The following is a 21887-nucleotide window of genomic DNA, read 5'->3' as shown; positions in this document are numbered from 1 at the left end:
CATACCATACTTCAAAAAGAAGAAAAACCCCAGAGTGCCTCACTTCACACATACTCCATACACTCCTAAATTCCTCTGAAGTACTACCCCTCTGAAAGTAGGTACTACATTTCCAACCACCATTTTTCCTTTCCTCTTCTTCCCTTTTAGTCTTTATTTCCCTTCTTTATTCCATCAAGAGCATGCCTTGGGGAATTTTCAAGAATAGAGGGTGGTGGGTAGGACAAATTCTGAACTGTATTTCATTTTATACAAACAAACAAGAGGATTTGTTTTTCTTACCCAGGTTGTTTGACAAAAATGGTGGGCTTTGAAAGAATCTTGACTGAAACCCTGGAGAGCCACTATCAGCCAATGTTGACAATACTGGGCTAGAAGGACCAAGGGTTTGACTCAGCCTTTGTCCATAGCTATTTAAAATTAGTAAGGAGAATTAGGGTTCCCCATTATTTTACTTCCACAAATGACAAAAAGATAATGTGAGCCATGCCACACAGGTTGGTTGATCTTGTAATATGGAGTGTGGAAATATTATTAATAAACTGGGGGAACATAATAAAGGAGTTAAAGGAATCTAAGTATAGTGCCTTATTAAGATGGGAACGATAGTGTTGGACAAAGCCTAAAACTGTATCAACAGGTGATAAAGAGGAAATAGTTAAGCTTGGTTGTCATCCCTATTTTATTTTTGCCTCATCTGAGTATCAAAAATAGTCTGTTCCTACTTGTGCAGAGGAAAGATTAAGTAATGGAAAATATTTTTTTTCAAGCTGTTGCATAGTCAATGCCAATACTGTCAAGATAACCATCATAGCTGTACTGCATTGCCAAACATTCCATAGATGTTTTATACATATAAATATTGAGGGCATGTAGTTTATAAAAGCAGAAATTAATTTTATATCAAGTAATGATCAGTATTATAGTTTGACATTGGCAAATGTTGCATTTTGAATCTTCTTTAAAAATGAACACTGAATTCCTGAGATCTCAGTGTGACCTCTCTATTACTGGAAACTTATATGTGGTTACTCATAAGTAAGCCCCACTGAGTACTTCCAGGTAAGTATGTAAAGGATAATGTGGAAAATTGGGGTGGTGTGGTTGATGGAGGCTGTGCTATGTTTAAACTATATGTTTCTGTTTCAATAGAGGTGGTTCTCTGTTCTACAGATTTAGTGCCCAGAACTATTTGAATGTTGCAAATTCAGTCCATTTAGTTCAGCAAGCCAAAGAAACTAGAGAATAAAATTCAATAAGCTAAAGAAACTGGGGAACATGGAAAAAGCATATATGAAATGTCTTTCTTGCAACAAGCTTCGTGGATTCATAATATTGAATTCATTGTGCTTGTTACAAGGAAGAAATGTCATCTACACTTTCCCCATGTCCCAGTTTTATCCAATTCTTACATTGCTGGTTGTGTGAGACTTTTTTCCATTTGTGAGTAGACAATGGGTGCATTCAGACAACACGTTAGTCCACAGAGTGTGACTAGTCCACTCCACAGATGACTATTTGCATGCCACACTTGGGCGACACAGAAGTAGTGCTCCATGGAGTAGACTATGCACACTCCGTGGAGTAGTCGTCTCCCCCCCACCCACCTCTCTGTCCTCCCCACCGAATGGCGGTGCTGGTTCCTGCTTACCTTATTGGGGCACCACCATTCCGTTGGGAGGGGCGGAGGGGGGAGGAGAAACACATCGTGCGGAGATGCATTGCAGCCGTTGCTAGAGCAAGGGTGGGGTGCATCACTTCCCCTGTCTTTGGAGGTGAGGCAGCTGTTGGTTCTCACTGTGGCATTGGGGATGTCGCTCAGTGCTGACGTGTCCTTTGCCAGTGGATGGATCTGGTGCCACCCCTGCTGCAGAAGGAAGAGGCTTTGGAATAGTCTCCTCCCATGTCAGGGCACCAGATTCATCTACCGGTGAAGGACACGTCGGTGCTGAGCTATCTGATCCCCTGGCATGAATGACTTCGCTTGGCTCTGATGGCAGCCTTCCCCGTGAGGGCCATAGCAATGGAGAAGTGAGTGACTATAGCAATGCTGTCCCCTTCCCAAGGGGAATCCTTTGCTGTGGCAGGAGGGATACAGGGGAATCGGATGCACAAGTATCCCTCCTGCTGCAGCAAAGGATTCCCTTTCTGTTCTGGCAAATGGGGAGGGGACGCACAAGAATCTGTCCTGCTCATGACAGCTGCAGGACAGATCCTTACGCCCCCTGCCCCAATATCAGCGGATGGATTTCTCCCACGGTTTGATGTAACATGACCAGCCATGGGAGCCATCCTTCACCCACCCACCCCACCCTGCAAACCATTTGTCGATCGTCTCGAAGGGATGGGATGTGTCCAACCCGGGAAGCATGTGGAAAGTCCTCGATTGCTCCACCCCACCAAGGGACGGTATGATCGGTGGCTCCCCAAGTGTTTCTGGAAACAAAATTATTTCCCATGTCGATAGAGGCACACTGGGCAACAGCAGCAAGGGTTTCAGCTGGTCTTGCCTTACGACTCTGTAAACATGGGAAATAATTCACAGAGCTCACCACACAACATAATAATCAATGGTTGTGCAGAGAAAGAACTCTGCAAACTGTTGGTTATCTCCGTTGGTTATTTCTGGGAGATAACCGTGGTGTGGTTTTTGCCTGACAGACAACACATTAGTCAATGAGGGACTATTTAAGCAATGGTTGTAAATAGTCCACTGTTGACTAACATGTCCAAACTGAGTCAATGAGCTGGTAGCCATTGATAGACAGCGCCCACCATGGCTTAAATAAAACCTGTTGGTGTGGTTAACAATCCTTACTTAACTTGCTACAGCTCATGGGTACTAGGTTACCCATGATAACAAGGCACCCTGCCTGGTTTCACATGTCACGATAAGCTACAACGCCACGCACCCCCCCAAACAACTTTGCCATGCATTTCAAACCTCCAGCTGCTTGAGAAAACCCATTTTTCCCAGCCATTAGTTGGGACACCACAGAGCTTTATTTAAGCCAGGGTGCATACTGGCAATTGTGGAAACCAGCCCATTTCTACTTTATAGCCTTCTATTAGGTCTTCCTTTAGCAGTGTCTGAGCTCTGGAACCTGTTTCATGGCTCAACTCTAGAACATGGAAAGTAGTAATAAGGGACAGTGTTGTGATGTTATCTAGGCTTTGGTGGTAATTTGAAAGGTGACCTGTATATCCATTACACTCGTTCAGTTTGGCCTGCAGAAGCATTCACTTTCTAATTCTTATATGTTTGTTCAGCGCTGCAATATTACTACTGCATCTGAAATGAAACTGTTTGCCAAGAAAAAATAGTTTGCTTTATTAAATCATAAATGTTTGTGTGCGAAAAAATTTCAAGATTTAGACACTTCAGTTTGCATGCCTCTAGTTATATCATCATCATCAACTTTATTACGACCACTGACCAGACTTTACACATACAAAAGGGTAGGGCGAAGTTACATGCAAATTTGAGAAGTATGCAGCAGAATCAATTCTGGAGATACCTAATTTTCATAGCATTCAAAAAGAATTTGGTTATATCACCATGATAGCTAAAACTTGAAATTGAATAATTCTGTTGACAAATCTTTAGTATCATACTGGGTGGATGTTGTGTGTACCATTTTAACAGCAGTCACCCTCTGAGACCTGTTTAACCTGTATGATGAATAATGACTCACTGCCTGATAGGCCTAAATTGTATAAACAAGAATGCTTATACATTTCCATGTGTTTTCAAAAGTGTTCAATTGACAGTTCAAGCTTTTAAAATTATTGTATTGCTGTAATGTGTGATGCATAGTGCTTACAGAATCATACTTAAAGAAAAATAACCTTTGATATCTATTTTGTAAATTATTAGCTAATTAGGACATCAAACACTTACGGTAATTTCTAGAAACATAAAGCAATGAGACATGTCAGCTTTATTTGTAGTATGTATAAGGATTGCTGTCTTTCCCCTCGCTCCCCTCTCCCTCTATATGTCATCCTAAGTAGAATGTGTTAGCAGGCTTTAGACTAATAGATGATGTCAACTGCACGTCTTATTATATCTTCTTGCAGCCTATTTGTGGGAAATGCCTATGGTATAAACAAAAATAGGAACTGAATTGCAGTTACCTTCTTACTGAAACATTTGGTAATAAGATGCTGCCTTTCTATTAACAGTTATTGATACCATACATTTCAAAGTGGAAATAAAATTGGTATATCATTAGTAGGAAGTTCTTCATTGTTTTAAAGCAGAATGTTACCTCTCTTATTCCTTGTTGATTTATCTGGGTTGGTCCTTCTGTAGGAGTACAGTCATGTACTGTGATTGTAGTTAGACAGGAAGGAGGTTGAGTATGAGACACCAAATTGTTGTGATGTCTATTTTTTAACTCTGAGGGAATACTTCTAGTCACCCTTTGGATTATTGCAGGCAGTTCTTTGGTGTCTAACAGCTGTTACTAGTAAAGATTAAACAATGGAAAAAGTTGGGTTTCCATTCTGTCTTGTTACTGGCAACCGCCAAGAAACAGAACTCAGGTATTTACATTTATTTTATTTCATATATTTATAATTCATGAGTTGTCAAGTTTCAGGGTAGTAGGACAAAACTGATTCTTCCCTTACAAATATGAGTCTTTGATGGGTATCTATTTAGATAAGCTGATGTGAGCCATGATGCAGTGCTTCACCTTCTCCACTTTCAAAGGCAGCTTTACTGTAGGGTTGGGGTAAAACTCTGGTAGCTAGGCCTCTATTTCTGGATTCTAATCTGCTCTGAACCTATTTCAGCTTCACTTTAGACATCTTTCTATATTTGTATCACAGGCTTCAGTGAACCAGTGTGAGGTTGTAAAGTGCTCTGTCTGGAGGGGGTCAAAAAGTAGACACAAAATGAACACTATGAATTGACCAATCTTTTACTTTGCCTGGGAAGAGAATCCACAATGTGGAAACAGAGATGGACCAAACAAGTGTATTTCCAGGGTAGATTGCATCTGTTTGATATATTTATTTATTTGAATGGATAAAAAGTAATGGTAAATTTATATTTGAAAAAAGTGGGAAAACTCAAAACAGATCAGAGTGCAGTCTCTTCAGCCCACCTCTGTAAAAAGTCATTGCAAGTATGAATTGAGCAAAAACAAAATAATTTTTAATACAAGGAATTTGGTAGTATTTACAATTAAAACTAGGATACCACAATTATATATTGCATATTCAAGATTATCATCAGACAAGATGCCTCCTCTGATTTTGGTTGATTTCAGTTGGGGTGGTAATTAGCCCTTATGGTGTTTGCCAAAGTAAAAGAGAAATCCTTCTTAGCTGTGGCTTATTTATCAATTGGCATTTTTCTTAATTAATGAAATTAAAACATAGAAATCAAACAATTTAACTTCAGAACTGTACACAAGTGAGCTTGGGAGCAGTTGCCACTGAGTTATTTAGATTATTGGGCTGAATAGAAAACACTAGTTTCCGCACATGTGCAGTCATAGTAGTAAATAATTAGTTACCTTACATAATCTTATTATTTTTCAGTTCATAATTAAGCAATTATCCATATGTGAGTAACAACCATATACTTACACATTGGAAATACATCTGCATAAATTGAGGGGTCACCCTACTGATGGATTAATTCTGTTACTGCTTGCTCTCTAATGCTGTCAGGCTCTTTAATTGTATGATCCTCAAATATTTCATGGTCCAAAAACGGCTAAGATTTGGTTAGCCAAATTAAGGGGGCTCTGAATTTATTCTCATTATACTGTACAAGATTGTACACATCCTTTCAGAATGATTGGATATATTTGTTGCAAAAGTAAAAGCATTCCCTATGTAAATTTAGGAAAGCCAGTGAACTGGAAAACTAGGTCGCTGCAACACCATCTGCACACACAGGGCTCTTGTCCTTATTTGGTAGCATTTTGCACAGTTTTATTCTTGGAGATTAAATGGGAAATTACAAACACTGGATTAAGATTATTTTGCAGAATATTACAGTTTAATCACTTGATGGAAAACAGATTAAGCAGGGATCTTTCCCTTTTGTGTGACTTGAAGCAGGCAGAATGTTTCCTGACACTTCCTAATGTTTGGTCTCTCTCTTCTGCTCTGTCTCATTTTTTCAGAGGCTACGAATAATTTCAATCCAAGTTGCTGCAAGGTTAGTTGCCAGTGTACTGGCTGTACCAAGGTTCACTGAGTTTTGCAGGCACTATTCTTTAAAAGCTATTAAAGAGTTTCAGCACCATTGCCTCATGTGCATTCTCATCTGATGGAAGTGAGCATTTATATATAATGCCAAATGAACCTGGTTTTCCACTTACTTCAGTCAGCCAAAACTAGGCTGACAACTGTTATTTATTTATTTATTTATTTATTTGTTACAGTTATATACCGCCCCATAGCCGAAGCTCTCTGGGTGGTTTACAAAAGTTAAAAACAGTAAACATTAAAAGTATACAAAATTTAAAACATAAGAACAACAGTATAAAAGCAACAGTATCCATTTAAAAACAACAGTTCTGGGGGTCTGTTAAAAAACAAACTTAGCGTTGTTAAATGGTGTTAAATGCCTGGGAGAAGAGGAAAGTCTTGACCTGGCGCCTAAAAGATAACAGTGTTGGTGCCAGGCGAGCCTCACTGTTACCCAGAGGACCTTTTCTTCTGTTGCCCCCAGACTGTGGAATGGCCTGCCGGAGGAGATTTGTCAATTTCTCTCTCTGCCTCTCTCTCTCTCTCTCTCTGAGTTTAAAACAGCTATGAAGACTAGCCTCTTCCGGCAGGCCTACCCAGATGGATTTTAAACCAAGAATTTTAAGATGTCTTGATTGTTATTTTGATATTGTATTGGTTTTATATGTCCTTTTAATTAATTTTATGTATTTGATTTATATTGTATTGTTGTACTAATGTTGTTCCCTGCCTCGATCCAAAGGGAGTGGTGGGTAATAAATAAATAAATAAATAATTCTGTTGTTTCCACTCTTGCCAGTGGTACTTTGACAAAAAGGTAAGATAGCAGCTTATCTGCTCTTTTTGCTATAACAGTCTGCATTGAACTGCTATCAAAAAAAGAGATTCTCATTTTTATTTTCATATTTGCTGAAGAAAACACTAAATTGGTGAATTACAGTTGTCGTTCTATACATACGCAGCTGAGAATATGTCACATTGAATTTAAGGAGTCTTGAGTAGATATTCATAGGATTAAATTGTAAAAGAACTAAATGTTGTTTTTCGTGAGGTGATCAAAACTCAGCTTAATGAACCAAAATAAACGCAGTTTCAGGCACACATGCACAGCTGCTTTTCTCCTCTCTTTGTGTGAGCGAACATAGCTTCCCATTACAGCCAAACCAAGAAATTATTCTTTCAAACAGACCAGGATATGGAAGCCAACTGGAAACTATGGCTTCATATTCTGGCTTGTTTGGGAGTTGTTAACCATAGTTTCCTAGTTCAGACGTAACAAGAAGTGATGGTTAATTGTGTCTTCCTGGATTGCTTTGCCTTTTCTGTGAAGGGAGGACGGAAGCAGTTGCATTAAGGTGCAGGAGGTTTGTTCTTATCTTAGTTCATTTAGCTAAGCTTTAATTTGTTTCATGCATGTTTATTTTTAGTTTAGTTGGAACTGTTAATTGAAATTCCCAAGCTTGAAAAATCTCTAAATACTTAGTCTTTGATCTGTCTAAAGATTTGATGCTGGTTCTTAAAAACTGGATGAGAAAGGAAATTCTGATAAAATATTTTAATATTTTTGGTGATGAAAGTCATTTTTTTTCTAAGGATTCTACAGACCTTTAAAACTGTGAGAATTTTAACCTAGTTCATTTTTTAGTTTTGGTAAGAATTTTTTAAATAATTTTTAAAATGAAGTATAAATTGTGTCTTGCATGTTTAGCATTGATTTGAAAGTTCCTTCCATCAAAGCATCTTTAGAATACCTACTGGCTGCATTCGGATGACACAATAATCAATAATAATAGTCATTCATGGAGTAGACTATAAACACAGAGTTGATTGTTGCTCTCTCACACACTCACCCCCAAATGGAAGCACTGGTTCCCGCTTTCCATATTGGGACACTGTGGAGAAAGATGTCCCCCCACCAAAAGAATCAAGCTTGCAGTTTGAGTGAACTCTTGGATTCAACCCTGAACCTGGGTGCCCAAATCTCAGAAGTGGCTAGGAGTGTGTTTGCACAGCTGAGAGTAGTGCTCCAATTGTGCCCATTACTGGAGATGTCTGATCTGGCCATGGTCACACATGTCTTAATTACATCCCGTTTGAATTACTGTAACACTATGTGGGGCTACCTTTAAAAGGCTAGACTGTTGACTGGGGCTGGTTACAGGGAGAATGCAACTTCCTTGTTACGATGGCTCCTCTGGCTGCTGGTCTGATTCCAGGCAGAATTCAAAGTGCTTGTTATGAACTATATAATGCCCTATATGGCGTGGGATCAGGCTACCTGAAAGACTGCCTTCTCCCACATGAGTCTGCCTGGTTCTTAAGATCTACTGGAGAGGCCCTTCTTTTAAGACTGCTGCCTTCAGAGATGCATTTGGTGGTGATGTGAGAGAAGGCCTTTTCAATCACTGCTCCCAGGCTGTGGAACACTCTCCCAAGGGATACTCCCTCTCTGCTGTCCTTCCACTGGCAGGCAAAGATTGCTCTATTTAAGAAGACTTTTAGCCTGTAAGTGGGTCTGTTGGGTTGGGTGCTGTTTTTAATAATATTTTTTCCTGTAATTGTTATATTTTTATTGTATTTTAATGTATTTTGTTGTTTTAATCAATTTTAATTGTTTCTGTAAGCCACCTTTAGTGTGTGTGTTTTCTGTGAAAACCCAGGGTACAAATAAAGTCAAATTAACCGCCCAGAGAGCTTTGGCTATTGGACAGTATAGAAATGCAATAAATAAATAAAATAAAATAAATAAAAAGTGATATTGTTGGAAATAGACATGAGAGTCAGCTGATAAACACACATAAATATTTGTTGCGCTTTATTGGAGATGCTCTGTAATGTTCTTTGTCATTGAAGAGTTAATGGAAATAGTGTAGAAAAATAGATCTTGTGTCTCTTCCTTACTGGTTACACCAGAATCAGGCATTGCTTTTAGTATCAAATCCAACAAATGGGGGCTCCGTGAGAAATTGCGTGGTGGAGGATGAATGATTTAGAAATTCTTCTCACATAACACAGAAACATCATGCAGTTGATCTCTGGAGCTACATGAGTAGCTTCCTGCTCACCTAGTTCTGTACTTCAGCATTCTAGTGCTATAACGCAATTGCCTGTAGTGCTGACTACTGAAGTTTGGGGTCAGATGAGTAGGAAGATGTTTATCTAGTTTTAAGCTGAGAGGGTACACTGCAGGGTAAGGGAGTATATTTCCCTCTCCCTGGTGGCAATTGGTGCCCACTGGAACTCGTGTGCAGAGATGCTAATGGTAGGCAGAGTGAAGGGCTCCTAGTAGGTAGAGCCTTCAAAGGAGAGAGGTGGAGAGTGTGTGCATCTCTGAGCCTTAGAAGTACACCAAACAGCTGATTTGTGCACACATATCTCTGCTCCACCTGCCATCAGCAAGCTATTAAACAGAAAGATGAAACAGGTCAGGAACATGAAGATCATAAGTCCATAGGAGCTCCACCCAAGACCATAGAGCAACAAAAACATCTCTCCATTAATTCACATTTTCTGCTCCACCAGCACCCCCTGTTTTACAGAAGAGGCAAACTGAGGGAGAAATTGGTTTCAACTCAGTCACTCCCTCCCTCCTATATTGACAGAGGAGAACAAGGTAGACATCAATTGTTTCCTTCCCCATCAACCTTTGCACAGGTGTGCCAAAACCTCTAAGTAGGTTTGGTTGTACTGGTTGACAAAGGATGCCCCTATTCAACATTAAAGGCTGGGTCCTTTCTGATTGGCTTCGAGGGATCAATAGCACCATATATGGCATACAGGCAGAGTCTCCTAGATGACTTGTCCTCTATTCTGGGTGTCTGCCTTCTGGAGGAGAAAGGATTAAGCATGTATGACTTGCAGTCCAGACTTGGAGCCAGAGTAGGAAGTGGAGGTCCAAAGTGGAGAGAAATGTCTGCCATGAGGCAGCAGGGTAGGCAGGGAATCAGCAAACCTGCAGGGCTCTGCATACACCCCAACTCCCAGTCTGCCTTTCTCTCCCTTGATTTATGGGAGACATTGGACAGGAAATTGAGGTAAGGGCATGTGCACCTCACAGCATGCAACCTCAAGCCTTAGTTCCAATCCTTCCAAGATATTTTATGCTGGAAATGTTTTCCCTCCAACTATAATCACTCCACACGTAAAGATTTATATAGTATACTAGACTCAGGCTGGGGTGGATTAGAGTGGGATGGTATCTGACCCTAATTCCCCTTTACTATGCCTTAAGCTGTTAGGGGATCAGTCAGGCCAATCACCCCCTGTTTTCCTCACTCCCCCTCTCCAACTACCACCCATAATGTTCTGTGCCTCTTGGATAACATAGAGCATATCCAGCCTTCAACAAGCAGTGTTTGGTTGTTGTTTTCTTTTTAAAAAAATGCATATTATTTCTCTGCATTCTCAAGCAGTCCTTGAGATATACAGAAACAACTACCTTGTATGTGGGTGGCCCCATTTTGCTGCTCAGCTGATAAGGCATGGGACCACCACATTTGGTATTAGAAGGAACTTGTTTGGTATTACAGTGGAGCCCAAAACAAAATGTTATGGTATAGCTCCAGCCAGCTGGGAACAGGATCTATGGTATGGGGAGATTCAGAAAGGAAGAAAAGAGAAGCAATTTTTAAAATTCTTTCCTTCTTCCCTTGCTATTATGCTATGTAATGCTAAGGAAATCAGCTTTGGGACTGTCTGCAGAGAGGAGAACGTTCTAGAAAATGGAAGGGGAAGGGTTTTGTTTGTTTGTTTGTTTTAAAACTTTCTGGTATGCACTCTTTTGATTCTCTTCCCTTCCTGAGGGGTAGGCAACCTGGTGCTGTTCAGATTTTTTAGGCTATAACTTGCATTATCTCTGACCGTTGGGCACACTAGCAGCGGCTTATGGAAATTGCAGTAAAATGGAGAGCACCAGGTTGCCTACTCCAGACCTAGGGCTTGAACAGGCCAATTCCTCCCCCTTCCTTCTCCTTTTGAGCAACCCCCCATAACATGCCATAGCTCCTGCATTGAGCATTGGACCTTGGGCAATTTGGGGGGGGGTATTTACTTTTAACTTACGCAGCAATATACTTGTGCTTATATGGGGAACCCTGAGAGTATGCAGAAGCCAGTACCTTATTTTTTGTGACCTAGTTTTGCTGCCACACTGATAGGTACAAGACCACTCAAGTTCTGTGTGAAGAGGAGGTTTAATCATCACTTGTTTACTTTAAACGAGCATGATGATTAGCAATGCTGCCTTTCCCATTATTTCTACAGTGTATCTTCAATGAATCATGAAATATCTGCTGAAATGTTTCTTCTGTTTGGTCTTCCTCTAATATATTATGATCCTTGCTATTACGTAACGTAAGTTTGTCATCTTTAATTTCCTTCTGTTCCTCCCCTCCTCCCGTTGTACTCTACATGCTCCACTGCCAAAGTAGGCAGCTTGCCAGGAAACTGTGACTCCTAGAGCAGCATTGGAAAGTTAAGGGTAAAACATGCAATAGCCAGAGAAACTCTATTCCAAATGGACTTGTGTAGAACAGTGATATCCAGTGACTTGTTAAATTGGATACAGATATATGTTGTGTAGCACTGTCTAAGGAGATATGCGGCATCTTCAATCTTTTTCAAGCATAGTGTTCTGTTAAAGACAAATCAGACTGAAGCAAAAATTGCATATATACAGGGGTAGACAGCCTTCAAGAAATTAGGTAATGTGATCAGGCAAGTTGCTGAATTGGACGGCTGCAAATTTCACAAGAGGAGCATCCGAGTGAGATGAGGTAAGTTTGCTAGTGCAGGAATATGATAGTTTGACCTTGGATGTTGTTTGCTATTCAAATACTCATATTTATAAATTGCCTTGTATTGACATTTTCTGCCTATTCAGTGCTTGTTTTTGGAGAGAAAACTCTGAGAATAGGAGCAGTTAGAAGCTTTTCCTTTTTGCATGTATTTGTCTGCTTGTTTTGGTATTCTACATCTCTTCGCACAGTCCTGTGTGAATGAAATATTAGATTAAACCTCTGTATGCCTCTAGCAGTTAGAATGGAGCATCTAAACAAAACCTTAAGATGCTTGTCTAATTATGTACAGTTTCTCATTACTGCTGAAGGTATTAATCCAGAAGTGGAATATTTGAGATATCATATATTAAAAGATTATTTTAATTTTGGATATCAACTTTGCATCATGAAAGGATGTTAAATGCTGATGGTAATGTTTATGTATAGCCTGATTTTCATCCAGTATTGTAGACTATTTCTCATGATTTCCAAGTATCGGGCAAATTCTTCTTCAAAATTAAAGGATTTTGCTGCTTGTAATTTTGGTTCCAGATTTTTGGGAGACCAGAAATAACAGAACTACTGCACTGAGTCAGCAACTAGATTATCTGCTTGCCTAAAATAGAGCAGAGCACAGTGGGGACAGGGTCCAATCTCCTTCTACCTGCTATCTCCTTACTGTTGTCAGGAAATTCATAGCTGAAAATCCCAGACAATGCACTGTTTGTCCTGGAATGGAGACTGCAGGAAATGTGTGCTGCAATGTCGTACAGGGGCGAATGGTAGGCCGACTGGTGAGTCTGTGGGCTGGATTTAGCCCATGGTTTGTTCGTTGTCTACTGTTAAATTGCATACGCAACTACTTGCTATAACTCTATTCAGGAGTTAATGCATTTGGGTTTCTCTAACAAGCTCTGAGGGATAGTAGTTGGTTGTAGGCTCAAATATCTTCCCCCTCACCCCCAGCCATGCTGTAAATCTTGGCTCACTCTGAATCTATCTATCATTAGAAAGTGAAGCCAAGAGCGGAGTTGGAGCAAGCTATGGATCAAAGCCAGAAAAAATAGATAGTGATGAGTTAGTTGCCAAAGAGCTGGGCAGTCCTTAGACTCAATCAAATCCAAGGACAGTTCGTCAGACATGGAGTCGGGCTGAGGGAGGCAGACAGGCAGTGCAAGATGGCCAGATGTAAACAAGACAGGATTGTGATATAAAGAACAACACACTAGTGGAGAGTGGGAAGAAGGTAGATAAGGATCTCCATATGATTTGCAGTAGATCACCAAGGGTTTCTTCTAGAGATCTGAAGGCCCGTAAAAAACTAGAAAAATTAGGGGGGAAATGGTGTGTGTGTGTGTGTGTGTGTGTGTGTGTGCGCATATGCCCCGAGGACTTTTTGTTTTTTCCCCAAAAAATTGAACAGCTTTGGATTATGAAATATGTTCTTTTAGAATTTAAGATAAATATTAAATATTGTTACACAGCTCTTACTCTCCCCAAAATGATTTCTAAAAACTGTGTAATAACACTTTTATAGAAAGACTAGAAATGTAAAATATCTGAAAATTATGAAGCCATGGAGGAAATGTTTTTTAATCCTCTCTGTAAGATTCCCAGCATAGTCATTTCTTTCATTCCTTATTAAAATTATTGATTAAAGTATATTTTACTGATAGACATGTATGCTCAGTTCCCCAACATTGTGCATTCCTGACACTAAATGTGCATTCTTGACAGTTTAAATTTTGGTCTATAGAGCCCAGACAATAATTACAAATTTAGTGTTTACTTTTAAGAATTTTAAAATATAATGATAATTTTATGAGGAAACAAAGTTATTCGAAGTTATACATAAAATAACTTTAACAACAGAAAGGCTGCTATATGCTCCTAAAGCATCTCTCCTGAACCTGGTGCCATCTGGATGTTTTGGACCAGCGGTCTTCAACCAGTCCAGACCCAAGATCCACCTCAGACTCCCAGCCTGCAACATGGGACCCATTTTCACAATTTCATAATTGCCCAACATGGCAGCAACTGCTTACCTGCAACCCTTCTGGACTGATCTCGCGAGCCACTTCTGGGTCACGACCCACCAGTTGAAGACCACCATTTGGACTACAGTAACTGAGGCTGATGGGAGCTGAAATCTGAAATATCTGGAGGGCACCAGTTTGGGGAAGGCTGCCTTAAAGCAACAAAGTAACTTTAGATCTGTAAAGAGTACTAAACATCTACGTTGGTTGTTTTTTTTTTTAAACACCCCAATTTCTGGTTTCTTTCTGTGGGGGGGGGGGGAGAAAAGAAAAACCACACTCCCCCCCCCCCACATGGCTTCAAAATTTCCAGAAATTTTTACATCTCTAGTGGTTTAACAGGAGTGACAACAAAAAGCTTTATTTTCCTCATAAATTAGGTGGCTGAAATCAAACATTTGGTAAAACAGAAGTAGATTTGCATGTGAAAGGATTTGTGTGCAAGCTATAGTTCTGGTACAGAAAACAAATTCCTGAACTAAGCATGTGCTTAGAGAGATTGTTTTCTGCATTTTTATTCTGCAGTTCTAAGTAGATTTTGCAATCCTTAAAGGTCTGCTTACCCATAATTATAGGCAATAAGGCTGTAGCAGGAAAAATTATGCTGTGTAGTAGAGCTCATCAAGCTGAGAACTTCCCAGCATTTGCATGGTCAAGTAGGGAAAGCCCTGGCTACAAATCCAGGAAAATTTGGGTTTGAGTCTAGCAATTGCAGGCTGGACATATTATTAACTGACAAATTCTCTCTCTCTCTTTTCATGAGACTATATTAGTCACACAAACTTGGAATGCTACATTTGAGATATTACTTTGAGGATAAAATTGAAAACATACCCCAACATTTCCATGTGTGTGTATTAGTTCAGTTGGAATGAAGTTGCCAAGGCATTTTGTATTTTAGGTTTTCAATGGTGTATTAAAAACACAGGTCTGATTTTTGTGGGTCATTTTAATACCAAACCATTTCATAGTCAACTGTGGTTAGTAGACAAATTATTCAGGTCTCAGTTACTTCAAAACTCCACTTCCTACTTCCATTTCTTTCTTTCAACTAGGGAGACTTACTTAGTAATTCATCATTTTCCCTTTTTATATTTGACCTCTAGTTCAGTATGGTTGACTTTGCAGACTGTGGTTAGAGTTTTGGTATCATGCTCATACATATAATGTAAATGAAAAATCCTGGCTTTGTTGTTGGAAACTAGTAAGTAAAATTACTATGGATAGCATCCAGTAGTGTTTGATATTATTGTGCTTAGTAGATCATCAGCTGAATTCTATACAATTTTACTTAGACTTAAGTCTACTCAGTCCAGTGGCATTAGCTCCCAAGTAAATGTGCATAGCATTGTAAAACAAGTGTTTCTTGACACTCTACCATAGCCATTCTTGGACACTTTAAAGCAGGGGTCCCCAACCCCCGGGTGGCCTGTTAGGAACCGGGCCACGCAGATGAGCTGCTTTCACACACCCACATCCACTCCAGCGTACCTGGGCACGGGGCGCCATCTTGCCTGCCCAGCCGGAGTGAAGCCAGGACACTGGGGTGGGGGTGGGTGGCTTTGGAACGGCGCGCCCAGCCAGAAGCTGCTCTGGAAGAGCGACTTCCGGGCGCGCCATTCTGAAGCTGCCCACCCACCCCAGCATCCTGGCTTCGCTTCAGCTGGGCGCCCACCCAGCCGAAGCGAAGCCAGGACGCTGGAGTGGGGTGGGGGCTTCTCAAAACCATCCCCTCAACCTCCCCCCCCCGGGGGTCCGTGGAAAAATTGTCTTCCACGAAACCGGTCCCTGGTGCCAAAAAGGTTGGGGACCGCTGCTTTAAAGAACACATATGCTCAGATTTCATATCAAAAATGCTTACCATTGTGTTTCTTTCTTTCTTTCTTTCTTTCTACAGGGTTTTTGTGAACAGAAGTCTAGCCATGGAAAAAATAAAATGCTTTGGATTTGATATGGATTATACATTAGCCGGTGAGTGTATATGAATATGTATATTTTTCAGAATTGAGCCTCATTGCTGAAGAAAGCAGAAATTGTTTGGGAAATTGTTCAGGATAGCAGGTACTTTTCTCAGTAGTATTCAGTTTAGTTAAAGGAAGAGATGAGCAGTCTACACCATGTGGGCTTTATGCTGTCGTCAACAGTTCTATTAAGACCTAGGGAGTTCTTAGCTCATCTATGCTCATGGATGCTTCCATTGAGAGAGGATGCTTTCTATTTTGGTGAAGGTCTGTTCACTTTGGTTATGAACCCTGCATAATAGATGCATAATTCCTTCAAAAAGTATTAAATTTTTCTTCCTAACCTTTCCTCATTGATATATTTTGTTTTTCTGGAGAATGTTGTTTCTCCTTCTCCCCAGGTTTGCATCTTAAGACTGGGTTTTGATTTTCTTTTTTCTTACAGATTCCTTTTGTCTGAGGTTTCTCATTTTAATCTATTTAAGATCTGTCCTTTTTTCCCCTTTCAGTTCATATCACTAAAATACTGGTCCAATCTCTTATTGTCTATTGTGAACTTGCTATACCTTGCTCATTGCATTCTCAGTTTCTTCTCAAGCCATTCCTGTTTGTGCTCAACATTGATTCCTGCCTTATGTTTTGTCTGTGTCACTGACTTCAGTATTCTAATTTTGGTCATGTAATATTTTCCCTGCACTGTTTTGTTCTACCCTATTGTGTTGTTCAAGCATGTCCAACTTTCCTTTAAGGATCTAATTCCTACCTGCTTTCTCTTCTTTTGTTTTCTCTACTCCGTGTTCTTATCACTCATGTGTAAGCATATTTTTTTCTAAGACCAGAAATTGAATAATTCCAAAATCCCACAGTCAGGCAACACCATTCTAGAACAGGGGAGGGGAACGTATGACACTCTAGATGTTGCTGAACTGATGCCCACTAAACTAAACCATACTCTTCTCTCTTCCACCCACAAATTTATTGGATTTTATGGGGTCAATATCGAAAATTCCTGCTCAGGCGTGAAATTCTGGGTGAGGTTGGGTCAGTCACTTGCTGAACCCATAACATAGGGTTGTTGTGAGGAAGAAATTTGACACTTCTATGTATGCTTCATCTCCTTGTAGGATGGGAAACATACAGATTTGATGGATAAAGAACTACAGCTGGTATCCCTCATCACCTCTGACCTAGCCCATAATCTGTTTTTAAAAACCCCAAAAAACTAGAGTATAGTGTGTTTGGATTAGTGAACTAACTAGGTATTATAAGAGCTTCTCATATGTTTAGCAAACACAGATACAATTTTTAATTTGGAGCTATGACTAGCCAAAGATATTGATACTTATTTCTTGTATTTGCACAGTACAATCAATGCATATGTAAGCTTGCACAAAGGCTCAACAGGAAGTAGAAGTTTGTGGAAGGTGTTGACTATATATTTTTTTCTTATTAATCCAAAATTCTGTGCACACACTTCATTTTTACAACAACCTCATAAGACAGGCACAGCATTCTTGATTTCAACTTAACACACCCTTCAGAACCTCACAGATTCAAGACAAAATTTTAATGTAGAATTTATGTGTATATGTATGTTTGGCTCTAGGTGTAAAATGTTTGAAGAATGTATAACAGAGTAAATAGGGTCTTAGAACTCTGCTGATATTTTACTTGAAATTATGGCTTGGATCCTAAGATAAGCTAATTTAAGAAAGTACACATAAGTGAAGTTTCCGGTCTCCTCCCACTGACTGCCACCTGCATTCCTTGCAGAGCATCTCTGGGGGTTCAGGGAACCTTCAAAAGCAATGAGAGATAGGGGGCTATTGGAGAAGAGGAGAATCACCCCCAAATCAGGCTTGGATCCTAAGATATATTAACTTAAAGAATTTCATGGAAGTACAATTTCCAATTGCCACAGAAGTCCTTTGAACCTCTGGAAAGACTTTTTGGAGGGTGCAGGTGGGTTCAAGGGGCAGGAGAGGACAAGAAACTTTCCTTCCATGAACATTCCTAAGTTGGCATCTTAAGGTCCAGGCCAAGATGTGTTTTTTGTAAGACTTTCTGGCCTATTAGAAAATAAGAAAAAACTAACAATTAGGGAACCCCAAAACAGACAAGCAAAAATTAAAGATACAATGGGAAAAACAAGCATTGAAATGTAGGAGGTTGGAGAGCCAGCATAATTTGAAATTTCTTTTTTTCTGACATTCCTTGTTGGAGGGACATTGGAGTCTCAAATGTGTTGGACTACAACAAATGCATAACTTTTCTTTGCATCATTGTTGTTGTTTTTTCATTTTTGCTTGTCTGTTAGAAAATAGGACAAGTCTGTTTTCATCTGAGTCTTCACATGAACTGTGGTAATGAAAAATACTGGTGATAGACCAAACATTTACAATTTTGTTGTGCTCCAGAATAAAAAAAAGAATTTAGAAATGGTGAGAATTATATTTAATTTCTTGGTTTCTGTTACTATAGGACATGCTACTTCCACACTTTTACGTTTTTATAACCATATGGAGTAGGTGGGTTTTTTTAATACACACACGCACATGCACACACACACACTAAACCATAAACTGAGATTCACAGGATTCTTACAGAAAATAGAAGGGGAAATATAGGCAATATAAAAGTACTTGAAGGGCTGCATAGTGACAACAACAAGGATGTGGCCAACTACCACGTTGTTGTGTCACAGCTATGCCATACTGTGTTGAGTGTCTCCCGCATCAAAATAGAGTTATATTTCCACCTCACAAGGAGACGATCTATACCAGAAATGGGCAAGCCTCAGTCTTCTAAGATCCACGTTGTTGTTTTTATTAGGATTTCAAGATCTATCAATTGGAATCAGATGCAGAATAGTACCTCAGAGCATACATGAACGAGACAGAACAGGATGCCTCTGAGCACATGGCTTAGACCAAGAATTTGTTTTATTATCGGAACTAAATTTTCAGTCTTTTCAGACAAAAATCAACTCCTGGTCATCCCCGCTACATACTTCCTTCATTTCATCAGCCTAATGTAGAGGATGGAAAGCTTTTTGTTGATTCTGTTAAACAATAGGGATTTATTCTTAATGATATATTAAATTCTTACCAGAAAGCAATTATAATTCACCTGGTATTCCTTTTTTGCTGAAATCTGCTCTTACACAACCGAAATGAAGGCTGGAAATTCCAATTTGGATATACTCCCCAAAACATGAAGCAGCCAGGGTAACTGTCCTAGGATATCACAAGTGCCTATTTTTCTTTCGATTCCTGGTTATTTATTTATTTATTTATTACGTTTATATACTGCCCCATAGCTGAAGCTCTCTGTGCGGTTTACAAAGAATAAAAAGACTGGATTAAAAAGACTGAATATACAAAATTTGTATACGATATACAAAATTTAAAAACATAAAAAACAGCTAACATTTTAATCAAATTTAAACACTCAGCCAGGCCAAAGCTATTGGAGTCAGTTAAAACTCAGCATATGCTGTTGAATGCCTGGGAGAAAAGGAAAGTCTTAACCTGGCACCAAAAAGATAACAATGTTGGCACTGGGTCTCATCGTTCCTAAATTGTGATGCCACCACAGAAAAGGCCCTCTACCTTGTTGCCTTCCCTCAGAGTAAGCACATGGAGGAGGGCCTTAGATGTTGAGTGTAGTGTACAGGTTGGTTCATGTCAGAAGAGGCATTCTGTCGGGTATTATGGTCCCAAGCCATGTAAGGCTTTATTGGTTAAAACCAGTTAGTGAACATGAAGAGTGAATTTCTTGTAATAATGGGAGCCATATGATAATGTCTAGACCCTACCGCATGATGTGGTATGCAAGACCAGAAGAGCTGCCCATATCTGTGCTAAACTTCGACTGTGTTTAGAGCCGTGTTGTTAGTAATTGACAAATAAAGTCTTGCAGGATCAGAGCCAAACTTCATATACAGCCTCCCCTAGTCAAGAGGTACCTGATGCACCATCGAAACCCTGCGTGATTACTCACCAAGGAGCAAAAAAGTGGGTGGCGCACATAAGCCCTTGGACGTTTGCAGGATCAGGACCAAACTTAATACAGCCTCCCCTACTCAGGAGGCACCCAATGCACCATCAAAACCCTGTGTGATTACACACCAAGGAGTGAAAACCCTGGGTGCACCAAATGGGGTAGCACAAATAAACCCTAGGAGGTTTGCAGGAGCAGAATAAAACTTCATACACAGCATCACCAAGCAGGGATGCACGCAGGGCCCATTGAAAATCTTGAGCACTGGCAAAGCCATGCTAGCAAAAGCACCTTTTCACCAAAAAAGGGGTGTGGGTATAACTCCATGGAAGTTTGCAGGAGCGGGACAAAACTTCATACGCAGCATCCTCCAGCAAGGATGCACACAAGGCAAAATGACAACCTGGCAAAATGACAACCTGCCACCAGACCAAGATGGTGTTTGACACTTGGGGAGGTTGCAGAACGCACTGCCGTGGGAAAGGTTAGTGTGGGGTCGGACTGCAAGCGTAATCATTTGCTAGGTACATCATGGAAACAGTTACCTGTTGGCTGGAGGAGAGCACCGGCAGTGCTTTTGACCACTCTTGCCAAGCGACTCTAGGCGACCAAAATAACCCACTGTGTCCGCCACAAAACACAATAACCCATTCTGTAAACCATGGGTTATCGGAGCGGGTTATTTTGGCCAAATAAGCCATCATGGGTTAAAGAAAAACTCCTGACAGTTGACATAATGATGCATGATGGATTAAATAAGAAGTCATGTGGGTTACCATGATGTCTGAACCCAGTCTCAGACTCTCTTGTGGATCTACTGCAATTCAGCCAGAGATCTACCACTGCTGGTCTGCACCCTCTCAATTTTTCTTTTAGTCTTATCACAGTCACCAAAGTAGTACTACAAGTGAAAGGAAAGTTTTGTGCATGTATAATATCAGTTTTGTAATATGAAACGTAAGAGTGCAATTAGAGTTGAATGTGTGGAACAAGATATTCAAAGGAAAATGTTTATACACCTGTGACAAAGTCTACAATACATGGCAAGTGTTTGATAGAAGCAGCAGGATTGTTTCTGATTCTCAAAATTATTCTAATGGCCAAGCGTTAAAAAAGATACAGTGAAGATGGACACAGAGACAAAAGGAAGGAAGGAAGGAAGGGTCCAGGATGCAGTGGCTAGACAATATGCCTGTTTGTTTTCATCACAGATAAGGTAAACAGGGAATGAATTGCTGGGATCTTTCAGAAGGAGAGAGGAAATCATAAAAATTTATTTATTATGTTTATAGATTGCCTTATTTGCAAAATTCTAATTATAGATTTGAGGGGAAAGGGTAAACGGGTCAAGCACTGAACAACACACAGAAATATACTGCAGAATATGATCTAAATTTGGAATCAATCAAGGAGGAGATAGATCCCTAAATATAGAGGTGCCAAGGAAAACAATAGAGCATGTCATTTTGACTTGGTGTCAAATGTATAAAGTAATATGTTTTTAAATCTATTTCATGTTTAATAATATTGTGTGTTGTTGCTATCAAATGGACTAGAAAAATAGTGTCATAAAATACTGAATGGATGTTGGTAATGTTTATCAGATACCGTTGTTGATAATGTTGGTAATGTTAAGTATTATGTTTATTGGCTGGTGCCAAAAGATTGGTGGTTTCCTCTTCACTTTGGTTAAGAGATCAGGAGCCAGCTACAGGAATGCATGTTCCTTTAACCACAAGTTGGGAGTAATTTTCTGTACTTGTCTTAATGTTAGTTAAGGACAATGTTGCTACCAATCGTATTGATGCTTAATGTTAACCAGTGCTCCCATTTAACCAGGATCTGAACTAGCATTGAACATTGGTGCCATATTTTGGTTAAATAAGAATATAGGTTAG

The 21887-nt window shown here is 39.8% G+C and overlaps 1 protein-coding gene across 4 annotated transcripts in view; it reads left to right on the top strand.

Moving 5' to 3' along the window:
• Positions 1 to 21887, top strand: part of NT5C2 (5'-nucleotidase, cytosolic II) — a 67567-nt gene that overhangs the window by 11669 nt on the left and 34011 nt on the right. For all 4 annotated transcript variants that reach the window (XM_063132587.1, XM_063132585.1, XM_063132588.1 and 1 more), the window contains one exon: positions 15924 to 15997. In XM_063132587.1, coding sequence (XP_062988657.1) covers positions 15924 to 15997 — 74 coding nt within the window. Of the gene's footprint in view, positions 1 to 15923; positions 15998 to 21887 lie in introns of those variants that run through there.

Source organism: Elgaria multicarinata, chromosome 8 (genome assembly GCF_023053635.1).
Source record: "Elgaria multicarinata webbii isolate HBS135686 ecotype San Diego chromosome 8, rElgMul1.1.pri, whole genome shotgun sequence".
Classification (NCBI taxonomy): Eukaryota; Metazoa; Chordata; class Lepidosauria; order Squamata; family Anguidae; genus Elgaria; species Elgaria multicarinata.
Note: the sequence above shows the minus strand (reverse complement) of the source record. Positions and strands in the feature narration are given on the sequence as shown.